Source organism: Bubalus kerabau, chromosome 1, assembly GCF_029407905.1.
Source record: "Bubalus kerabau isolate K-KA32 ecotype Philippines breed swamp buffalo chromosome 1, PCC_UOA_SB_1v2, whole genome shotgun sequence".
Classification (NCBI taxonomy): Eukaryota; Metazoa; Chordata; class Mammalia; order Artiodactyla; family Bovidae; genus Bubalus; species Bubalus kerabau.
The window spans coordinates 52,422,332-52,447,007 of record NC_073624.1 but is presented as its reverse complement, the minus strand read 5'-3'; the positions used below and the strand labels follow the sequence as shown (position 1 = coordinate 52,447,007).

The following is a 24,676-nucleotide window of genomic DNA, read 5'->3' as shown; positions in this document are numbered from 1 at the left end:
TTTTAGAATTCAGTTTATATGTCACTTCCTGAGCGAAGCTTTTCCTGACATTCCTGAGCCCACTAGACTACATGCAATCACCTTCTAAAGACTCCTGTAGCCCCCTCTCCCTCTGTTAAGGTGTCTTATAATGTTAAGGTGTCTTATAATTTTAGGCTTGATGTCTGTCTTTTCCACTGGGCCCAAAGCCCTGTTAATGGAGAAACTATGTCTATATTGTTTGCTCTGTTCTTATTGCCCAGCAGAGTGCCTGACACATAGTACGTGCTCAAGAAATATTTTCAGCCTGACTTATTAAAAACTGATATTCAGGTTGTAAAAGACAAATGAATGCAGCTGAGCTGCCAGAGTGATGAGTCTACCTAGAAGCCTCTGGAGGTAGGAATCACGACAGCATAGGTACCCCTGGTTAACGTCATGCCCAAGGGATCTCTAGTTAGAGCCATGTCCTCATACCCCACCTCAGTCTTTCCAGTTTTGGTGGTTCACAAGTCCCTGGGACAAAGAGAAAAAAAGGCTTGCAGCCATGACTGCAGGCAAATAAGCTTTAGAGGCAAAATAGGCCCATGGATAACCACACTGAATCTGAAAGCTCACAGTGCCATTTATAAATCAGGAGGCATTCTCTGCATCAGTAAGACAACATATAATATTTGATTCCATTCAGCAAGTTTTTGTTTTAAAGCAGGAAAAGAGTAAATATAGTAATTTTCCTGTTTAAAAATATGGGTCATAGTTCTCCTCCTGGGGATGTTGTTCATAATAATCATGAATACTTTTTAAGATTACTGGCCAAAGTAGGTGTATCTGTTTGGTTTTCTATGGTGACCGCATTTCACTACGATCCTTTTTACCAGCTCTGCTGCTTTACCCCCAGGCCAAGTCACCATCATCTCTGACCTGGACTCTTTCTATCCTAGCTGGTTTCCCATTCTTCATCCTTAGCTCCTGGAAGTCCATCCTCCACATACACAGTCAGCCACAGTGATCTTTCTAAAGGGTAAATCAGATTAAATCGTGATTTTGCTTAAAACCCCTTCAGTGGTTCTATCACACTTAGAATAAATATTCCAACTCTATAGTATGACTAGCAAGGCCCTCCTTCACCAACCATGCCTCTTATTCCTTCGCTTCTGCTTACTTCAGCCACACTGGCTTCTTTGCTGATCCTGCGGCATACCAGCTTGATCCTATCCCAAGGATTTTTTCCGTCTTCCTTCTTTTTTAATGTTTTTCCCATAGGTCTTTACCAGCTGCTTTCTTTTCCCCATTCGTGTCTTGGCTCTAAGGTCACTTACTGTCTTAGAGAAGCTTTCTTCTACCGCCCCATCAAATGGGCACCCTCTTCATCACTGTGGACCACATGGTCTTCCTCTACCTTCCTCATGGCTCTGAAATTGTCTTACTCACAGTCGATGTGTTTTTTGTCTTTCTGTCTCTGCCAACATATAAGTTTTTGGATAGCAGACTCTTTTTGAAACACCCCAGTGCCTGAAACAGGGCCTACCACATATTGAATTTTGAATAAACATTTATTGACTAATAAAAATGAATTTTTAAATTTAAAATGAGTATGATTTATGAAGTGCAGCCAAAGACAAATTGGGAATATTTGCTTTAAATTCATAAGTTGCAAATACAGACTGAATGAGGGCCCTTTAGAATCAGACAGACCTTTGGGTTTGAATCCTGGCTCTGTTGAGACTGTATCTGAGCCTCACGTTCTCCACAATACTCACTCTGAATGCATGCTCCTGGGCATGTAAGTGCCTTGCACATGGGTATTTTGATACTGTGAGAGATAGGAATTCCCCTTCTCTTCATTTTCTGCCATGGCTAGAAAATGTGAGCAAGAGAAACAGCACACAGGATCAGGACACATTACCTTTGTTTAAAAGTGAAATAGCAGAGCATTAGCTGTTGATTTTTCAGATGACTCTCCACAGTGGCCAAGTTGATACTATTTTTTTTTTCATCAAAGCATCATCCTTTATTACTTGTGATAAATGAGGAGACAGGCAATTGCTCTCAAAGCACTGTCTCCTTTACTGTTTAAAAAATGGCTGACTCTCATATTTTACCAAGTATTTTCTTGGGGAGAAACACTTGGTAAAATAAGTCAGATTTCTGATACTGGGTAGGAATGCTTATAAATGATTTGATTGATCTCATAACTACCCACCCAAAATTAGAAATCTAAGAAGTTTGGAAAACTTAAACTCTGACATCCTTCAAGGAGCTATAAAGTTGTGTTAGCTCATTCCTGCTTGGTCCATTCAAGCCAAGTACCTGAGGCTTGTAAAGTCAAGAGCAAACATCCGTTCCTGCAATGTTTGCCTTTCTAATTGTTCTTTAATTGCTTGAGATCGTTTCAGACATTGGGAATGGCATTTATGTTGAATAAATCTACTCAGGCGACTAGACTAAGTTTTAACATTTAAAGTGGCTGAGTATAGTATAGTATTTGCAGTTACAAAAACAGTTTTAAGTCACACTTCTCAGAAAGCTAGTTTTTATTTCTAACATTATTGTATATTTTAGCTATTTGAGCTTTAAAAAGAAAATTTAAGTGATATGCTTAACTGTCAAATGATCAATTCATTCACCATGCACTCAGTAAACCTTCAGTAAATACCAAGCACTAAGCTAGGTGTGGTGGCAGGTGCCTAGAAGAAGTGGCCTCTGTCTGAGAGAGGTGCATAGCCCCGTGAGGGATAGAAACTTGAAGTGATTACAGTTCAGGGAAATATGTGCTTTTCTAAAAGCAGTTTCAAAATGGTATAGGAGTTCAGTAGGGATGTGTATTTTAATGTGCACCTATTTTGGGGCACTGACATTGACAGGATAAAGCAAGGTGGCCACCTATTCTATTGTGAAGCTATCCTAGGAAGGCTCCTATTTCAGCAGTGTGGTCTGGCCAACTTTAAATGGGACATCTAAGCTGGAGCTGGTAGGCATTCAAATGCATGTCTCCTTGGGGCCAATCTGTTCTGTTCCATGCCACGAAACGTCCGCTATTAAGGAAAGAACAACTTGGGCACCTCATCCTAAAAACCTAGACCAGGTCTGAAGATCTGTGTAGAAGACTGGCTGCGGGAACTTTCCTGGTGGTCTGGTGGTTGAGATTCTGCTGCCAATGCAGGAGTCACAGGTTTGATTCCTGGTCTGGGAATTAACATCCCACATACTGTGCAGTGGGGCCAAAGTATTAAAAAAAGGGGGGGGGGGCAGTGGATGGGTGAAATAAGGTATCTCCTTAGGACAGAATTTTATTTATTTTTGTTTTTGGCTGCACCAGGTGTTGCTTTTACATGGGCGTTCTCTAGTTGCCGTGCGTGGGCTTCTCTTGTTGTGGAGCACAAGCTGTAGATGCAGGTTTCAGTAGTTGTGGCTCCAGGCTTAGTTGCTCCATGGCATGTGGGATCTTCCCAGACCAGGGATCAAACCTGTGTCTGCTGCACTGACAGGCAGATTCTTATCCACTGTCCCACTAGGGAAGTCCTAGGACAGAATTTTATGAACTTGTCGAAAGCTATAGGAAAAAAGCACTTAAAAAATTTAGGGGAGACACTTAAGACAGGATATTCAATGAAATAAGTATATACTATTGTACAGACCACTACTAAAAAAATTGTATTAAGCCCATTCATTGAAATATGTCAAATATGTCAAAAGATTGAGCAGTTTTTATTCTGTTTTTCTGCATTTCCTAAGATTTCTACAATGTGCATATTTCTTTTATAATTAGGAAAAATAGTGCTTATGTAAAAAAAAGTGATTCATTTCATTCCCATAGCTTGGCCGGTCGAGTGAGGCACATTGTCCATCAGGCCTTCTGGGATGTCTTGGAATCAGAACTGAATGCTGAGCCTCCTGAGTATGAACACGCCATCAAACTGTTTGAAGAAATCAGAGAGGCAAGTTGATGTTGTCTGTATTCATTAGTAATCCTCTGCCCCCACCCCACCCCAGAGGCTGTTTTTCTGCTCTCTAAAGAGTATTGGAGGCTTCTTTTGAAACACTGAGCCAGTTCAATCACTGGAAGAGTTTTTGCCTGCATCTCTGAGAGGAGGATGGAGATGGGGAAACAGGCCCGCGCTTAGCTGGTAAGGCGGTGGCTGTGGTACTTCAGAGCACAGAGCCCAGGTTAGATAGGTCTGCTTTAGTGATCTGCTTCTGCTTTCTCCTAAGTCTCAGTCTCCTGAGTGAGTAAAGTGAAAGTCGCTCAGTTGTGTCCCACTCTTTGCGACCCCATGAACTATACAACCCGTAGAATTTTCTAGGCCAGAATACTGGAGTGGATAGCCTTTCCCTTCTCCAGGGGATCTTCCCAACCCAGGGATCCAACTCAGGTTTCTTGCCTTGCAGGCAGTCTTTACCATCTGAGACACAAGGGAAGCCGGAGTCTCCTGAGTAGTTGCAAGAATTAAATCAGATGACAGTCATAGCTAGCATTTCACAAGACACTTGCTCTGTGCTAAGCACTAGAGTATTCATTTATTCCTTACCATAATGCTGTGAGGTAGTTATGCCTGTTACTATTTTATATAAAGAAACTGAGTTCCCTGACTCATCCAAGGTCACACAGCTTTGAGGGGCAGAAGGTATTTGAACTGAGGCACTCCTGCTCAGAGATCATGCTCCTAACCACATGCTGTGTGTATAAGTACAGTGTCTGCTGTGTCGTGAATAGGTTGCTCGCATAATATATAATGTGAGTGCGTGCATGCTAAGTTGCTTTAGTTGTGTCCTACTCTTTACAACCTTATGGACTGTAGTCCACCAGGCTCCTCTGTCCACGAGATTATCCAGGCAAGAATACAGAAGTGGGTTGCTATGCCTCCCTCTAGGGATCTTTCCAACTCAGGGATCGAATCCCTGTCTCTTACATCTCCTGCATTGTCAGGAGGGTTCTTCACCACTAGTGCCATCTGGGAAGCCCATAATATATATTTCACATATAAATATACTGTATTATACTAATGGGGCCCATGGGGGTGTTACTATTTGCCCTTCTTTAAAAGGTTCTTTTGGATCCCTGATCTGCAACTTTTTCTTTCTTTGCATGATTTCTCTGTAAACTTTTAAAAATTCTTTCAATACTATTGCTTCCTTACCAGTTATTTTCATTGTGATGGTGTTAGTAACTTCCCACAGGAGGGAAGGGAAGGCTTTCATTCAGAAGATAGAGCTTTCTTTTTAGGACAGGACCCTGTCATGCTTCTCTGATCCACCACCAAGTCGGGGCAAACTTCCATGATATCCAGGGCATTCAAATACTGAGGGCAGGGAGCTTGGTCATCTAGACACTGAAATTTAAAAAATGACAGCCTTTCTTCATGTAATGATGTTGTTCATTCTCCCTGTGCAGATTCTCCTCTCTTTCCTGACTCCTGGTGGCAACAGGCTTCGCAACCAGATTTGTGAAGTTTTAGACACAGACCTCATTAGGCAGCAGGCTGAGCACAGTGCTGTCGACATCCAAGGCCTGGCCAACTACGTCATCAGTACCATGGGAAAGCTGTGCGCCCCCGTGCGAGATGACGACATCCGAGAGTTGAAGGTGACCAGCAACATCGTGGAGGTGCTGAGGTTAGTGCTGGCTGCTTGCATTTTCTTAAGGTACCTTTGAGTGCATTCAGAAGGGAAATGTGGGGATTGAGGGGCACAGAATAGTAATTGGTCTCCCAAAGGAAGCCTTAACCCTAGGGAAAAAACTGACTAAGCAAGGGGTCAATCATTTATTGTGTACGTGGAACTTTCACATAGAATGAGCAAACAAGGGTGTTAGCTGGCAGTGCTGGGCCCTAGAGATGCAGTGATGAAAGGGGCAGATATGATCTCTGACCCCAGGGAGTTTACAATTTAATGGGGAGACAACCCTGAACAAGGAATTACAGTTGTGATAAAGCGCTGTGGGAGGGGAAGTAGAGAGGATTAATAGGGCCCCCAGCAGAGGCACCTAATCTCGGCAAGGATACAGGAAGCCTTGATTAGGTAGGGTATTGGGGCTGCTTTGACATGTAAACCTTGAATTCTTAGTGATTTAAATACTAAAAGTTTGTTTCTCACTCATGCCACAGTCTGAGTCAGGGATTCTTGGTCAGGCAGCCTTTCAAGCACCATACAGGGACCCAGTCTCCTCTCCTTGGCTCCACCCAGGTCTTTGGAGTCCTTTACATTCAGCTGGTGAATGGGGAAGAGATCATGAGGAAGGCATGCTGCTGCTGCTTAGTCGCTCAGTGGTGTCTGATTCTTCTGCGACCCCATGAACTGTAGCCCACCAGGCTCTTCTGTCCATGGGATTTTCCAGGCAAGATTACTGGAGTGGGTAGCCATTCCCTTCTCTAGGTGATCTTCCCAACCCAAGGATTGAACCCACTGAGCCACCTGGGAAGCCCTGAGGAAGGCATATTAAATGTTTAACCACCTCGGCCCAAAAGTGACATAGTCCACTGACTATGCCTAGTCCTGGGGCCCCATGTAGATTGAAGTGGTTCTAGGCAATGTGATTGCTGTGTGAAATCACATTTTCCAGCCACACATCCACACTGCAGAAAGGGAAATGGACCTTTGGTGGTTAGTTAGCTAACTCTGCTGCAGCTTCCCTAAGGAAGTGATGTATACAGTAAGATCATAGGGCTCTAGCTGTGATCCCAGAGGAAAGAGGAGTCTATAGTACTTTTTGCCATTGAGGCAAATTCTTCTCCCTCCTTTGTGTGTGTGTGTGTGTGCGTGTATGTGAATACAGCCACATAAAGAATTAAATTTCATGTAATAGTATTGGAAAGGGAAGGGGAGGAAACTGGTTTGCATATAGCAAGTTCCTTATTTTATGACTTTGGGAAAGTTGACAATTTCTCAAGTCACACTTTCTTCATCTGTAAAATGGGTTGTAAATATCCTTAAGAGTTGTGTTCAGCTCTGGCAGGTTGAGATTCTTCAGCTGTGGAATCCTTGCTTTGAATGATCTTATTACCCATGTGTGATAATCAAATCTGTGGTGTTCATCTTGCTCATATATTGAGCACCTAGTGGTTGGTACTGCCCCTGCATTTCTAATACGCTATCTCATTGACGCTTCACAACATCTCTCCAAGGTTGATCTTGTCCCTTTCTTTCACAGGTGAGGAAACTAAGGCTCAGAGAGATTGAGTGACTTGTTTCTGGCCACAGAGCTGGTCAGTTGTAAAGCTCTGATTGAACACAGGGCTGCCCAACTCTGAAATGCAGTGTTTTCCCTGGTGCTTCACTGCCCTGTCCTTTTCTTTTTTCTTTTTTTCTTATTTCCTTAGGAATAGAAACAGGGTATACTATATTCAGACGCCTTAAAATTTCAGGGACTTTCAAATGAAAATTCCTTCTTGAATCTTTTTTTGTCTCATTGTTAAGACTCATTGTTTATACTTCTTAGTGTCTGTCAGTCTATGGCTGAATGTAATGAATCAGTTGGAAGTATATTTGCTAAAGCAAATACTCTTGAGATCTCTGGAAGAATACATTTGGAATGCATGTGTAATGCTTTTTATGAAAAGTGTCCTTGTCAAAGCGATTGGAATTTCAAAACCATTTCAGAGATGTTTATCTTTTCCAGTCTGTAAAATAAATAATAGTTAATGAATTTCAGATGATTTTCTTGATCACCTGTCTAACTATTTTAACTCTGAAATATTTAGACAAATATTTCATGTCCTGGACCTCATGAAAATGGACATGGTGAATTTTACAATTCGGAGTCTCAGACCACATCTTCAGCGTCAGTTGGTAGATTATGAGAGAACCAAGTTCCAAGAAATTTTAGAAGAAACTCCAAGTAAGTAAAATATGTGTGGATATATAGTGAAATGGGGTGAAATATGGCATTTTGGTTTTTGATATCTTAAATAGTATTACTAAAGACTTTTGGCATTTCTGTTCAACATTTTTTTGACTTCCAAAGTTAATATCACAAACTTACAGCTGTTAACTTTGACCCCAGGAACTGCGCTAAGCACTACTCTTTACTCATTAAAAAAAAAAAGAAACATTTATTAACCACCTGCTGTGTCCCAGATACATCTTGGGTGCTGTAGATATGACAGTGAACAAAAAATAAAGTTGCAGCTCCCAAGGAGATGGCCGAGCAGGCATGACAAAAAAACAAGCATATATGGTCGGATGTGTTATTTAGTGCTATGAATAAAAGTAGGATAAAGAAACAGACAGTAATGGGGCAGGAGTGAGGGTAAGAGGTGATTTTTTTAGGTGAGGTGGACTGAGAGGCCTCTCAGAGAAGTAACATTTGAGCAGAGTTTGCAAAGGAATGAGGAAGGGCCATGTGAAGATGTGAGGGAAGAACATTCCAGCCAGAGAGAGCTGCAAGTACAAAGGCCTTGCAATGGAAACTTGCTTGTGTTTTGCACAAACACAGGGCAGACAGTGTGGCTGGAGTAGAGCAGGCAGGAAAGAGTGGTTACAGTTGAGGCCAAGAAGTAGACCGAGGCAGGTCCTATAGAGCCTTGTTAGGAAATAAGAGGAATTTGGATTTCAGTCCAAATGTGATGGGGAGTCATCGGAGAGCTTGAAGAGGGAAGCAGCATCTGCTTTTTATTTTTATTTATTTATTTATTTTTGCTTTTTATTTTTAAAACATACTCTGGCTCCTGGGTAGAGAATAAATCATATGGGAGCAAGAAGGAAAACAGGGACACCAATTAGGTGGTATCACAGATGGTGGATGGTCCAAATGGTGGTGGTAGAAGATAGTGAGAAGAGATCAGGTTCTGGTTGTATTTTGAAAATGGAGTAACAAGATTTGCTGCAAGTTGGATGAGGGAAAAACAAGAGTGGAAGATGACTCTAAGCAACTTGATGAATACTGATGCCTATTAGTAAGATGGGAGAGACCCAGGAAAGGAGGGTGGGAGAAGAGATGAAGTCAGAGTTCAGTTTTGGACCTGTGAACTTTGAGATCTTGTTTGACATCAATATGAAGATACCAGGAGGGATTTAGGAATGAGATTGGAGTTTGGGGGAATGGTGAGCACTGGGAGTGTACATCTAAAGCCAAGGAACTGGATAGTAGCTGACACATATAGAATGCTTACCATATTCTAAACACTTTACCTGTTTTAACTGATTTAATCTTTATGAAAATTTTAGGAAATTACTCCCTATTTATGGATGAGGAAACTGAGACAGAGAGAGGCTCAATAACTTGCCACCATAATACAACTTGAGAGTTGTAGAGCTGGGACTCACCCAAGAAGTCTGACTCCACACTCCTGTCCACTCCATGCTCTTATCCCAGGGTCACCCTGGGTGAAATTACTTAGACAGTGAGTGTAGATACTGAGTGGGCCTGACCTGGGACTCTTGCACATCTAGAGCTTAAGAAGAGAAGAAAGATCTAACAACAGAGACTGTGTAGCCAGAGAGGGGAAGAAAGACAGGAGAGGGTGGTGTCCTGCAAAACAAGTGAAGAATGTGTTCAGGGATCAGCTGTGACAAGCGCTAAGTGGTCAAGAAAGATGAAGACCAAGGCTTTATCATGGTATGAGACCGTATGAGGCTCCTTGGTAACTGTGATGGGAGCAGTTTCAGTGGACTAGTGGACATTAAATCCAGACCAGAAGCAGAGAGAGGAGAAAGTATGACCTCACTGAATCCTCACAATTCCTTAGTGGGGGAGGTACTGTTATTCCCTTCATTCCACAGGTGAGGAAATTGAGATGCCAGATGTTGGGCAACTGGCAAGAGGCTAGCTCATTGGTTCACTTATTAGCAAACCCTTGACAGCAGCCTCTGGGCTTCAGTTGCAACCACAGTCTAAGTCTGGGTTAGGTCATTCCCCCCATGCTACCTTCCCCTCGTGGACTGTGCTCTTCTGTCAGGACAGTCAATATGATAGCCTTATGAATACAGAGCCAAACACATGCCTCCTTTAAAGGGATTCCAGCAGGCTGAAGCCTGTCCAGGGAAGAGGGCAGGGGCCATTGAGGGTGACATGAGGAATAGTCAGTAAAGCTGGGCCCATAGTGCCTGGTACCAGGGAGACTCAGGTGGGCCATGAGCACTGCCTGCCCTGTGATTAGTGATTCAGGGCTTTAGTTAAGTTCTGAAGGGCAGACTAGGACCCATGAGAGGGAAGAAGCCAACAGCCAATTTAGACCTTCCTAGCAGCTGGAGCTGCTCTTTTAACTTCAGAATGGACTTCATGTCATTCATAGTAGCCCATGCTAGCTAACATTTTGTTTGCACACTTATTGTGTGCCAAGACCTTATTATGTGCCAAACACCTTACATTTATTAGCTTATTCATGCTTCACAAATCACCCTATGAGACTGCTATCACCCACTGTTTTTAAAGGAAGAAATTGAGGTTAAAGTAAGAGATTACTAGTGGGTGGAAGAGGCTGGATAACTCAGCCGTGTCTCTGCCCCAAAGCATACGCATTCAACCACTATGCAAAACTGACTCTCTCCAAACAGTATACCAACTGTCTTGAGGGTATTTGCAGAGAAAGTTCTAGCATTGAGTGGCAGATATGACTAGATGATGTCTAAGGATCCTTCTGCAACAAAAATTCTCTTGACTTTAGGGTTACATTATTTTGGTTTCAAAGCCAGAGAGGGATTATGGGAAATAGAAACCTACATCAACCCTGGATCTGAAACCTGAACTATTAATATGATAACCATGTTCTTAGCAGCATTTTCCTGAGACTCACTGGTTGGTTTCATTTGTGTCCCTGTGTGTTCATATACACGTGTACAAATGTCTCCATGTCTTGAGTCAAGATGGGCCTGTAATCTTGAACAAATCCCTTAATATAGGGTTGAACTACAGTTTTGTTCATCTCAAATGATTTGTTTCTCTCCTTGAAATCCAGACTTAGTCACTTGTATTTCACTCGTACCTTTCACATTGACTTGGATATTTCCAGAGATTTAAGAATAGAATGAATCCAGCTGTGCAAATAGGTCATTATTGCCCAGCTCTAAATATGTTCCCAGAGAAATCAGGAGTCCAGGAAGCAGAGTGTATGTCAGCTGTTAATTATATCCTCAAGTCACGCTGCCAAAAGTCGGCCACTGTGCCCTGCTATCAAAATAAGAGTCTTACAGTACTGCACAGAAGTACAAAAGTGTTGGATTTTTGTGTGTACATGATTTTTATAAGATAATTATTTGGAAAATCAATATTTAGAAGTACTCTAGGTTTCCTAGTTGACTCCCCAAAAGATTCTATTTTGCCAACAGAGAGATTTTATGTCATCTCCCTATTTAAAATACACCCAAGAAAGGCTTACGCAGTGATTGGGTATGTGTCTTAAATGTCAGCAAAATAACCACATTAGATCCAACAACTAAATTATCTGTGGAAAGAATGGCACATAACCCCCAGGCCACAAGTAATTTTTCAGATACTCAGAAAGAAGAGGTTTTATTTATTTAGATCATCTCTTATATCTGATAAAATGTTCTCAGGAACTTCATTTCATGTGATTCAGAAATCCTCATGGGACATAAATATTTTTCAAAAAATAAATGAAATTTCATTATGATTATCTTTGCCTGGCACCCAAGGCATTCGGGAAATATTTATGGAACATTTTAGAGTTGAGCAAGCTGATGCTCAGCAGCAACCTGCCCAAAGACAGAGCCATGCAGCCGAGAAATAGCAAAGCTGGGACTGGAAACCAAGTCTCCCCTGGCCAAGCCAGGAGTAAACCAAGCTGCTGCCTTTATTCTTCTCTTTGGATTTTTCAATTTTGTGTTGTATCAGCTGAGTTATATCAGAGGCAACAGAAACTCACTGGCTGATTTAGCAGAAAAGGAAGTGAATGGAAGGAGAGGGCAGTTCACAGAAAAGCTAAAACTTCCTGAGTCTGTGCAAGGCCAGAAATCAGGAGGGCATCAAGAATCTGGAGAGGAAAAAACAAGGGGAATTTCCCAGCTGCATCCTCAGATGGTTAATGTGCACTTCAACATGGACCATCCTTGAACGCTGTAATCATCATTCAGAGTCCCAGGAAAGAGTCTGAGAGGCGTACGACTCAGCCAGGCCAACCCCTGGGTAGGGAGGTTGCCTGGTCCTGGTCATGGGGCCTCTAATTAACATCTGCAAAAAGCATGGAGTGAAGGAAATGATTTCTCAAAATCAGTACCAACAAAAGGGAAGGTGAGGTGTAGCCAGGCATAAAAGAGTGGATGTCACGGATAAGCAGACTACATTCTTCTAACTGAAAAGTGGAATATTTTGTGTGAATATTTTCCGGAATATTGAAAATAAGGGCCAGGCTAGCTCTTAGTCTTTGCAATTCTGAACAGGCATCATTCAGTAAACCAGGAGAATGGTGTAGAATACATGAATGCGAGTCCCTGGCATTGTCCAAACCTTTAAATAGCCCCTATTTTCAATATTCTGGAATTTCAAAAGAGTTGGACATGACTGAGCATCTGAACACCCACTCACACACACAGAGCTGGCCTAATAAGTACAGTAGGAAGTGTTCCCTCCTCTTGCTTTCTGAAAGTTTGCAAAAAACACCTTATATCTTTTAGTTTGATTTGCATGCACTGTGTATATCAGTAAAAGGGAAAGATATTTTCAGGTGTCAGAGACTAAATCAATTTGCCAATCTGAAGGAGACTATTTGAGTCAGTCCTTAAGCCCATGGTTAACTCCAGAGATAGTGAATTAAAAAGGAAACCTGCCAGGTCTCATACCAGATATAGAGAGCAGAAGCTTTTTGAGAACCTACTAAGTGACAAGTACCACTGGGAAAATGTTTGATTAGTTTCCAAAGCAAGGTACAGTACCTAGTGTATAGTGGTACTCAGTTGCCTTTGAAGAAATTAATGGAGAGGCTTTTTTTTCATATGAAAAATCAAGTACCAATGCCTCTTAGGGTTGACCTTGCTCTTGGAGCCGCTCAGAGCAGTCAATATTCTTGCTTATGGGAGTGAAATCTCAGCAGCGTGCATGTGTGCTTAGCTGTGTCCAACTCTTTGGGACCCCTGGACTGGGGCCCGCAAGGCTCCTCTGTCCATGGGATTATGCCAGCAAGAATCCTAGAGTAGGTTGCCATTTCTTCCTCCAGGGGATCTTCTCTATTCAGAGATCGAACCCATGTCTCCTGCTGCTCCTGCATTGGCAGGTGGATTTTCTTTACCACTGAGCCACCTGGGAAGCCCCTGAAATCTTAGCAGATCCCTTAGAGAAAATCCTTGTTTCCCTCTAAACTCTTGCTCTTTCTGCTTTACCAATTATTCTCACGCTTGGTTACATATAAGGGTCACCTGAAGTGTTTAAACACAGATGCCTGAGCCCATCTCAGGCTGATTAAATCAAAATCTCCAAGAGCCGACACCCAAAATCTTTTTTAAGTTCCCAAGGTGATTCTACCATCAGCCAGGATTGAGAACCTCTGTGCTACACTGTTGCTTTTGTTTGAGATAACTAAATGGGCTTTTAAATGTGTCAGTTGTAAATGATTACACTTGTAGTATATAAATGCTTATTACCGCCACATTGTAATTATACCCGTGATGTTTCCACTCTTTCTCTCTGTTGGATGTCTTTTAAAGACTGCAAGTCTTTTACTTCTTTATAAACAAAACTGGGAAAACCAAGGACAACATTTGCCAACTGAAGAGAAGTAAAGTTGTGAAATTCTGGGGGTGGTATAGCAAATGGAGCTGCTCATAAATTACCCCTGTTTAAGGGCTGGGTCTGATGAAGAATTTCAGGGTGACTATTCTTTATTTCATTCTCTGGGTTTTTTTTGTTGTTGTTTTTTTTTTTTAATCTGCACCTGTGTTCGGTCTGCATTTTAAAGCAATCGGCACCTTATAAATTCTACCAAATGCATACTTTTAATAAGAAATGTGGTCTAAAGAATAATTTATTTCTAGGCGTAAACCTTAGAACTGGGTCTGAAGTAAAAAAAAAAAAAGTGTTCATACCAGCATGTTGGGAAAGGCATAGCTCTGATCAGACACTCCAAGGGGTCTGGAACGCAAAATGTTTAATCACCACTGCTTTTAATCTAGATAACTTCTCTGCACAAGGCTCAGGGTCATGTGTGAGCTGGCCTGTCTGTCCGTCTGAGGCTATCTGCAGCAACTCTCTCCTCCCTTCCCCACTTCTTTATGGACCAGCAGTACAGATTTGCTTGTAGCATCCAAATTGCCATGCTTTCCCATTATTCCGTCTCTTTGTGTGGCCTGTTCTCCTAGTCTGGAGTGACAGCTCTTTCCTCTATCTGCCTTGTGTCACTTACGGAGTTCTTCCTCTTAGACTCTACCATAGGCAGCCTCTCCTCCCTCCACCCAACTGCACCTTCTAGTACTCACTGTCTTCTGCTGTAATCACGAGCTCACATGACTGTCTGTCCACCTGGACCGTAGCTCCTGGAGGGTCGTGGCCGTCTTACCGTTCATCGTGTGTGGGATGCACAAATGAAGGAGTCTATCAGCCGTAGGACAAGTGTGTGGCCTTTTCCCTTGCAGGTGCTCTTGATCAAACTACAGAGTGGATAAAGGAATCTGTCCATGAAGAGTTACTTTCTCTTTCTGAGGCTACTTTAACCCCTGGAGCCGAAAACAACTCCAAGCCAAGCCTGAGCCCTACGTTGGTGCTAAATAATAGTTACTTGAAACTGTTACAGTGGGATTATCAGAAAAAAGAATTACCAGAGGTGAGTGAGTTTTTTTTCCCTTTGGCTTCCCTCAAGTTTTCAATATTCTAATTCTTTTGTTCAAACAGTATATCAGCTGGTCTGTCTGTGTTGCATGTGGTTTAATGACCTTAACTGGAATCAGATGAAAAATGGGGGTTTGGATGTAACACTGCTGATTTTACACGTTCATGGTACTGAGCTTCCCTTTCTATTTTTAAACCTTAAATATGCTAGACACTCATGACAGATGGAGCACGTCTTCAGGAACTGACAGAAAAGCTGAATCAACTGAAAATGATTGCCTGCCTGGCCCTTATCACCAACAACATGGTGGGTGCTCTTACAGAAGGCCTACCTGAGCTTGCAGTCAGACTAAAAAGGATTTCAGCTGTTCTACTTGAAGGCATGAACAAAGAGTGAGTTCCAGCATTTTTATCTGCTCTCCCTTGTATTCCAGCTCTGCATGTGTTTCAGAGAACATGAACAACCTTGGAAAATCTGGATGTGGTATTTAGGACCGTGCTTTAGAGAAGCTTAGCTCATGCCTTCTTTTCCTAGAGTTTCTTTTCATCTCTCTGAAGGCTCAGATGTCCCTCGTTGGTAGGGAGAGGTCTTTTCCATAACAGGTGCCAGGGTGAGTGTAGTGTTTCCACTTAGGACGGATGTGTGTACAAGCTCTCCTTTGACAGTGTTGTGGAAAAAACAAACAATACCTAGAAATTCATCATGCTCAGGGTCTATCAGAGAGGCTTTCTGATTCAGTTGTTCTGACTCTATCATTTTTCTGCAACGAAATGTTTACCAGCTTCACAGATCCAGCCTCTGTGAAGCCTATAGAAGTAGTGACATCTCTATCCTTCAGAGATGTTTTACAAGTCAGTGAAAGTTTTGTCTTTGCCACATTCATTTCTCAGTATCAAGCCATCACTGAATACTAGAATCCCATTTCAATTTTGTATTATTGGGAATCCTGTCCAAGTCAGAAAATTTCTAATCCTGGCCAATGACCGGGTGTTTCCATGGGTCTCCTATGTGTCAGTTCCTCTTGCTGACTGTCCTCTCAGGTGTTTTCAGGGATTTTACACCCAATACATCCAACATCCCATCTTCCTGCTTATTATTCAGAGAGCACATGCGTGACTTGATAAAATCCTAGATCTTAAAAGCCAAACTAGCCCAAGTGGTTCCAGCAATCCAGAGTTCTCATTTTGACCTAAAACTCAGAGAGAATAGGATTTGCCTTGGGCTGTACACCAAGAAAAGGCCAAGCCAAAGCCCAAGCCCAAGCCCAAGCCTGACTGTCAAGTCCCTGCCCTTTCTACTGATCCTGGTGCTAACCTGCCAGGCTCTTTTCTTTCACATTCCAGGACCCAAGACCTGTAAGGAAAAGAAACCTGTTCTGATTTTGCAGAAACCTGCTCTTAGCATTTCCCCACACTGGTTAACCATCATTTTTCAGGAATTCTAAGTTATTAAGCCTTTAGTGAGTCCCCAAATACTGCTTAGTGTTAGCTGCTCAGTCGTGTCCAACTCTTTGCAACCCCATGGACTATAGCTCAACAGGCTTCTCTGTCCATTGAATTCTCCAGGCAAGATTACTGGAGTAGGTTGCCATTTTCTACTCCAGAAGATCTTCCTAACCAGGGACTGAACCCGCATCTCTGTGTATCTTGTATTGGCAGGCAGATTCTTTACTACTGAGCCACCTGGGAAGCCCTCCAGTACTGCCTAAGTATTCATATGAAGCGCATGGCAAAATGGTTACTAAAAGGACAGGCTTTTGGGTTAGACAAACCAGGGTTTAAATCCTAGCTGAGTCACTCTGAGTCTCACGGCCTCACTTGTAAGAAGGGATATAAAGATACTACCTTAGAGTTATGCCAACTTAAGATGACATTTGAAAAGACCCTGATGCTGGGAGGGATTGGGGGCAGGAGGAGGAGGGGACGACAGAGGATGAGATGGCTGGATGGCATCACTGACTCAATGGACATGAGTTTGGGTAAACTCTGGGAGTTGGTGATGGACAGGGAGGCCTGGCGTGCTATGGTTCATGGGGTTGCAAAGAGTCAGACACGACTGAGTGACTGAACTGAACTGAAGATGACTTGTGTGTAGCATTTAGTGCAGGTGTGTGGCACGTGGTAAGTGCTTGATAAATGTTAGCTCTTAATACCTATTTAGTTGTTAAGTCGTCATCTTTATAGTTGTTCTGCCTATCTGATTGTTTTGTTGTTTTGTCTAATTCCTCTCACCACCATCCCCCCTTCTATTATCCTTTAATCCATTTTGCACAAAGTTGTCTTAAAGATCCTTTCTGAATAGCAAGATGCAATTTTCAATATCATTTACAATAGTGTGAACACGGCAAATGCTGCTTCCTATTATACCTTTTTCATTACCTATTAAATCACCACCACTAACTACTTTTTACATCTTTCCAGACTGTATATATTTGGAATTACTGATCAGCTACTTGAAAGTAACAGTGGGAAAGAGTCTCTTATCTTTCATCATGATAGGTCAAGAGGTTTAGGTAATTTGTCTTTATGGTGTTGGCCTCTGAATATCTTTATTTCTTGTTTTTTGGTTGGTGTTAAAGGTTTCTTGCACAGGCATGGATAAATGAATTGATTCTATCTTATTTTCTAAGCACATTAAAAACAAAATCTATGACTGAATCCACTCAGGCCAGAGGGTTTATTTTGCAAATTAAACAAATATTTTCTATCCTTTTCTGATAGCCCTGCCTGAAAATGGGGTTGCGGATTTATTTTTAGGGACCACATTTTTCTGTCTGTGCTTTTTGTATTTCCTACAGAATTGAGTGGTTTTAAGCATTTAAAAGTCTGATGCATATAAAGCTTGGTGGTTGGGAGGAGCTTCTTATTTTCTAAGCTCATTCTAATAGAGGTAATTTTTGTCTATATAAGATAAAATTGGTATACATTTTAAACAAGCTGGTATATTTTTTAAACAAACAAAAACCTGATGAATAAAAGCTGTCCCTGGTGGAATTATTGTTTCATATTTTGTAGGACCTTTAACTTGAAGGAAGTCCTGAATTCTATCGGCATTCAGACTTGTGTTGAGGTTAACAAGACCCTAATGGAGAGAGGTTTACCAACTTTAAATGCTGAGGTTCAAGCTAACCTTGTAGGCCAATTCTCAAGCATCGAAGAAGAAGACAATCCTATCTGGTCTTTAATTGGTGAGTCCGTATATTTTTATTGGTTTCTCTTTCAATGTCAATATGCTTTACCATGCTGGCTTTGGCTAATGTTAAGTATCAATCAAATTTTAGTCTTAAACAGATTACCTGCTTCTCATGGTGAATAAATATTGAAAACATGAAGAAAGCATTAATATTTTCAAAGCTTTGGGACTCACTGCTGCTTATGTGTGTATATGTAGTGGAGTGGGGGAATGTTTCAGGGTCTTCTACCTTACTACCCAGCTGATAGGGTTTTATGAAGAAAATAACATCATGCTGCCATCATTTTAAATTCCCAGATCAATACAGCAATCCAAACAAGATGGCAGTATGTTCACAGAAAATAGACCGATGCTCTGATGGAAGCTAACCTGTGTGAGCTGAGGCCCCTTGCTTGGTCATGCTTAGAAAGACTAAAAGTTAAAAGGGCCATAGAACTGAGAGGCATAGTGGGTTTTTTTTTTTTTTTTTCCTACTTGATTGCTAAGAAAATGAATATCTCAGGATCAAATTGTGTTGGCGAGTTGGGGAAATGGAGAATGTATCAGGACTTTTTTCTGTTACCTGTGACAGATAATTTAAAACTCTAAAGTGGCTTCCCAGGTGGCTCAGTGGTAAAGAATCTGCCTGCCAAGCAGGAGACCTGGGTTTGATCCCTGGTTCTGGGAGATTCCCTGGAGAAGGAAATCCACTCTAGTATTCTTGCCTGGGAAATCCCATGGAGAGAGGATCCTGATGGGCTACAGTCCATGGGGTTGCAAAGGGTCAGACATGGCTTAGTGACTAAACAACAAAGTGGCTTAAGTAGGAAGGGACTGTACTTGCTCATATCACAGAAAAGAGCATTTGGGGGGATTGGCTGCTGGTACAGCTTAATCAGAGTTCAGATGATGTCTTGGCACTGTTTCCCACTTGTGGTCCCTCAGCGCTGCCTTCCTCTGGGATGGCTGTCTCTAAAATAGTCTCTTCCCAGCATAACAAGATGACTTCCACTCCAGCCTGCATTTTTCCATATTTAAATCAAGCCAAAAAAAAAAAAAAGTCAGTTTCCCTCCCCTCTTAGCTCAAACTGTGACCCTAGAATTGAATCCCATTAGCTCCACTTGGTGATCACAACCCATTTTTGGTGGCCAGAGTGGAAGAAACTTAACCCCAAGACATGTGTTCAGTTCCTGGAGCCAAGGTGAGTCAGCTTTACCTGAACACCTGATCTGAAACTAGGGAAGCAGTTGTTTCCCCCAGACAGAATCAGGGTGCTGTGGCCATAAGAAGGGGACGAGGGTGATGTGGGAGACAAAAGCAAGTGTCAGCTGCAGTGGGAGAGGACCAGATGGAGGAAGGAGTGTGGAATTTGAATATCCAAACATTCCAAGAGGAATCTGCACATTTTCAAAGCACCGCCCTGACTTCTCTAGGAACACAAACACTGGTTATTATTTAGCTGAGATTCTTAAAGGGTGTCTTTCAACCTTATCCCTGGGGACATGGGATGCTGGTGATCTAATCCACCCAGGCCACGTAAGAGCTCTGGTGTGCAGCACGTGGGCTTCGAGGGGTGGCAGTGAGTACAGTAACACACACAGCATAACCTCAGCTGCCTGTGGCCGAGCCCTGCCTGCATGACCTTCACTGCTGACAAGTGTGTCACAGCCTGTCACCTCCGGCTGTACAGCCAGCACGTGGGCCATGGTGCTTCTCGGAGGAGGAGGGGCAGGCTGTCAGCCGTCTCTGCCTCATACCAGGAGACCCTCGCTAGTGCACAGGTCTCATGAGGAGGATGGGATGCATCTTTGCTCATCGGAATTTCCCCAGACCATGGGGGGTGGGGCCCAGAGATGACCTTTAATAGATATAGGACGTGTCAATCACAGATTGGCACTTGCCATCTACCTCTCTAAGGATTAAATCATGTGCTGCTGCAGCTGCTGACCTCCAACACCCCCTGAAAGGAGTTCAGGATGGAGAATAGAAAAGAGGCACTCTGTGCTCAGGGGAAAACTGGCAGGATAGGTCTTCACGTAGTTAGATATTCTCCGGAGCTGATTTTATGAGCCCAATTCATATATCTCCTCATATTTGGAAAAACACTAAAATCCTTCATAGTGATGACTGTTTCTCGTGACTAGCAGAAGCTTCATGAAACTAGCAGAACCTTTTGTAAAATGTGTTTTTGATTGCATGTATTCCCCCTTCTGGAGAAGGCAATGGCACCCTACTCCAGTACTCTTGCCTGGAAAATCCCATGGATGGAGGAGCCTGGTAGGCTGCAGTCCATGGGGTCGCTAAGAGTCGGACACGACTGAGTGACTTCACTTTCACTTTTCACTTTCATGCATTGGAGAAGGAAATGGCACCCCACTCCAGTACTCTTGCCTGGAAAATCCTAGGGATTGGGGAGCCTGGTGGGCTGCCGTCTATGGGGTCGCACAGAGTCGGACACGACTGAAGTGACTTAACAGCAGCAGCAGCAGCATTCCCCCTTCACCAAAATCACATATATACTGTCCCTTTCCCCTATGACTCTGGAACAGTCTCTCAGAGCTATCTGAGGTACTGTCTCCCAGGCTGCAGTCCTCATATTGCCCCAAATAGAACTCAATTTGCAACTCACATTGTGCATTTTTTTTTAAGTCAGCAGTGAAGTGGATGAATGAATGCATGGAGAGCTGGAGCAGTCAAATGTCTCTCACCTGAGGCCATATAACCAGCGGGTCTCAGGGTAGGGAGCCTTCCTGTCTGACTCACTTTCTCACCTGCTCTGATGGGTACTCCAGTCAGAGCTGGAGCCCTGCTGCCAGGTGGCAGGCTGGCCAGAGCCTCGGGTGTTCTCTGTGCCCTTGCTTTAGATCAGGGAACTACTGGCAGCACCAGAGAGAGAGGGGGAAGCTGGGGGCCAGGAGATGCCCCAGCCTGAGGAGGCCTCTTAAAATCCAGTCAAGCCACTTTTTTCCACCCAGCCCTCCCTATTCCAAGTTTTCTGTTCTTTTGCAAATTGAAAGTATTTTATAACCTTGTTCAAAGTATTGTTGCCTAGCAACTTGCATGACTCACTTGAGTGTCTCTCCCTAGGCTCTGGAAGCCAAGGGCATGTCTTTGGCAGGGGCTGGGTTTGGCTGCTCCTAAATGGACAGACACTTCCATCACTTTAGTCTTGGCTTAAAAACTGACTCGTCCACAGAAGAGACAAAACTACTTGTCAGCATAATAACAGTTTTGAAAGACCTGCATTCTTTAAACAGTCTCACAGAAAAGTGTCTGGACCATAACTGTGACAAAAATAGACCTGGGCTCATGAGAGTTGAGCAGCCAGCCTAACGGGGAGTTTAGTGGACCATTTGCTCTGAATTCTCTGCCCACAGAGGAGCTAGAATACATTAGACTTTAGAGGGATCCCTGGGACAGAAGAAGGGCTCCAGTTTAGCCCTAGCTTTCCTCCTCTGTTGTTCATGGTACCCACAGTCTGCCTTCTTCTGTTCTCAGTTGATGTGCTATTTATTTACAATAAAATCACAACTCCCACTGTGTTCTTCGCCTTTAAAAAAGATAATTAGAAAGCAAGTTTTCTTTCAAACCATTTTTTTCAAATGTATACGATAAAAATGATCTATGGATTACCTGCTGTGGAAATTGTTTGCATGCTAATAGCCACCTACATTTTTAAAAAGTAATTTTCAACTGTACAAGTGATCCCTCCATGAATAATTTCCTCTTGTTGAAAAATTATGGATGAGGCTCAGGTCTTATTCAGCCCCCATTCCTCTCTGGCTTCTTGCGTTTTCAGTTTGAGGTTTATCTTCATAGACCTTTTTCATTCCATTCTCACTTCTCTACAGTCAACATTTATGACATGCCTGCTGCCTGCCAGACCAGGGAAATAAAGGCTAAAAAAGTAGCCCTCACCCTCAGAACGCCTACTGTCTGAGAAGTGAGAGAGAGAAGTTCTCAAGTAACAATAATAAGGGGTGAGAGTTAACAGATGGTAAGGAAAGCCACAGAAAGGAGGTGACTTTAATATCAGCATGGATGCTCTGGACTTTGGCAGAGATGAAGTGAGATGGAAGGGCATTCTAGTAACAGGAAATAGTCTGGGCTAAGATATGGACATGGGACACTGGGCACTTTGAGTTCTAGATCAGATCTGGCTGAAATGTATGATTTGGGGTAGACGTGTTTGGATATAAGAACTTCAGTAATATTACAGCTGTCTGTATTAGATGAGTGTATTTAAATGGCAACCCACTCCAGTATTCTTGCCTGGAAAATCCCATGGACGGAGGAGCCTGGTGGATTACAGTCCATGGTGTCGCAAAGAGGCAGGCAGGACTGAGCAACTTCACTCACTCACTCATTTTCCTTAGTAAATGTTCTTATTTGTGAGATTTCTGTTTCCAGAGCCAGAGAATGTCCTTGGAGCAGCCTGCGCTGGAGCAGATCTGGCTTGTCCAGTGCCATTTGTCTAGGACACCTCAGCTTCCCTTTTTTAAGCATTTGCATGCATTTTTGAAGTCTTCTCAAATGCAGATGCACCGAAGCAGGAAGAGTGGAGAAGGTGGCAGTGCCAGTTGGGGTGGTCCTTCTTCAGTGCCTCCAGATTCTTGCCCACATGAGGGGTGATCATATAATTTATTTTCTAACCCGGGACACTGTTGAAAGTGTCCTTTTTATAAAGACCAAGACAGCGGGTGTCAACTTCAGCTGTCCTGAGAAAACCCAGATGAATGCTCACCTTTGCCATGTGGCAGTTTGGGCTCCCAAGTTTGCCAGATCTGTAGATTTTTCAAGAAGAACAAAAAATTTGATTTTCTATGTGAAAGCCCCGAATTTTAAATTGCTACTGTTTTTTAGAAAAATACTATCTGGGCTAAACTAGCAGTCCCAGTTTACGTACTCAGCTTTAGGATATATAACTAAAATTATGGACATTTGAATTTTTATAAAAGATTCCCCACTCCACCCTGAAAGTGCTGTGCATGTTTTATTAGTTAGCTATTACTGTGTAACAGATTTCCCTAAGACTCCATCTGTCATTGCTCACCAGTCTGTGGGGCAACTAGGCAGTTCATTTGGTCTTGCTGGACTCAATGCATGCATTTATGGTAAGCAGCCGCATGGGTAGTTAGCTCTGCTGGTCTCGCCTGGGCTGTCTCAAGTATTTGGGATTTGGTTGGCTACTGGTTGGTCTAGGATGGCCTAAGATGGAATAGCTGGGCTTCCCTCGATAGGGGCTCTCATCTGGCCCAGGCTTGTTTACATGGTGGTGGTAGGCTGAAAGGGCAGATTCAAACCATGCCTCTTGAGCATGAAACATACACACCATCACTCCAGCCACATTCTGTATGGGCCAAAGCAGGTCAGAAGGCCATCCCTGATCCAAGGCCTGGGCACCCAGACTCCAGCCCTGATGGGAAGAACTGCCATGCTACCTTGGAAAGGGCATGAGTATAGGGAAGGGGTAAAGAATTGAGGATGTTGTTGCAATCCATCTACCACAATTACTATTCTCATGTTTAAAAAGTACATGCTTTAATAATAGGACAGATAAACATATCTTCTTTTCCCCCAGATAAACGAATCCAGCTATACATGAAAAGCCTGCTTTGTCTGCCAAGCCCTCCAAGATGCATGCCCCCCGTGCCAGGAGGCCTTGCTGTCGTTCAGCAAGAGCTGGAGTCGCTGGGCTTGCAATACGCAAACATCGTGAATCTCAACAAACAAGTGTATGGACCATTTTATGCAAATATACTCCGAAAGCTGCTGTTCGGTGAGGAAGCCACAGGGAAGGCAGAAGCTTCTTCATCTACTAACTAAAGAGGAAATGACATTGGAAAAGAGATTGGAAGCCCAGCACCAGGTACCCGGTCTGTTTCCACCAGCGGCATTACGGAGGGGCACATTCTCAATCCTGTGTGAGGCACAGTGTTAGCCCGAAGTTGTGTAACACAGTAACGTCAGCGTTGCAGAGACACGCACATCACAATGTCCCTACATGTGCACCATTTTCGAGTCCTAAAGAGACTTTTTAACAAACAGAAAGCAATTTGTATTTAATTCTATTACCTATATAATACTTATAAATGTTTTCTTAAGCATTTATATATGGCTTATTCATTCAACCCTTAAGGAGTTGTATTTCCTCACCTGTTACTATCAAATCTAATGATTTTTTTTTTTAACTTTGGTACAGCTTCCTAAAGGGTTGAAAGTTGTGATCATAACCAAGGGGAGTGATGTTCTAAATAAATGATGTGAAGTAAGGATAATTGTATTTGAAATGTACAAATTAAATTTTATTCATATATAATAGAAACTTACATAGTAAGTCCTCAAATTCTACAAATATACCTAATCACATCTGGTGATACCGATGGTCAGTATTTGTTTAGAATTTAAATGTATTAAATACATTTTTATGCTACATACAAATTTTAGATAAAACCTCCCTTGATGATTTAATGGAAATAGAAACAAACCCCTTCTAAAATCTCATTCTAGAGGGTGGATTCTTCTTGCAACTTATGCTGCTCTCTGAGAGAAACACTTTTTGCACACATCTCTTTGTGAATGTCCTTGCATTTCTCAGGCCATTGGTAAGGTTTATATAAGATTTTAATATTTTTACATAAGGCAGGAGTGGTTTGAATTGGTAACTTGAATTTACTTGTAAGAAAAAGTTGATAAAATGAGACCCCATTCTCAGTGAAATTCACATCTGAAAAAGAAACAGATGAACTTTGGATTCTTTTTCTTCTTTAAGCATATAACATGCTAGCAAATGCCTTCTCTGTGGATTTGATTC

At 42.6% G+C, this 24,676-nt stretch overlaps 1 protein-coding gene and 1 long non-coding RNA gene across 3 annotated transcripts in view; one reads left to right on the top strand and one right to left on the bottom strand.

The window, feature by feature from the left end:
- Positions 1-24,239, top strand: part of TCP11L2 (t-complex 11 like 2) — a 38,755-nt gene extending 14,516 nt beyond the window's left edge. Inside the window, exons 4-10 of one of the 2 annotated variants that reach the window (XM_055574890.1) lie at positions 3,797-3,917; positions 5,372-5,592; positions 7,677-7,813; positions 14,497-14,684; positions 14,901-15,082; positions 17,705-17,877; positions 23,444-24,239. In XM_055574890.1, the coding sequence (XP_055430865.1) occupies positions 3,797-3,917; positions 5,372-5,592; positions 7,677-7,813; positions 14,497-14,684; positions 14,901-15,082; positions 17,705-17,877; positions 23,444-23,688 (1,267 nt within the window). In that variant the 3' untranslated portion in view covers positions 23,689-24,239. Of the gene's footprint in view, positions 1-3,796; positions 3,918-5,371; positions 5,593-7,676; positions 7,814-14,496; positions 14,685-14,900; positions 15,083-17,704; positions 17,878-22,272; positions 22,549-23,443 lie in introns of those variants that run through there. The other variant, XM_055574891.1, reaches the window with a different exon arrangement.
- On the bottom strand, positions 3,670-14,829 carry LOC129648071 (uncharacterized). Its single transcript, XR_008712671.1, has 3 exons — positions 14,680-14,829; positions 14,341-14,511; positions 3,670-3,896 (listed from the first exon to the last, which is right to left on the bottom strand). It is a non-coding gene; the product is annotated as an uncharacterized LOC129648071 (long non-coding RNA).
- Positions 24,240-24,676: the final 437 nt, after the last annotated feature.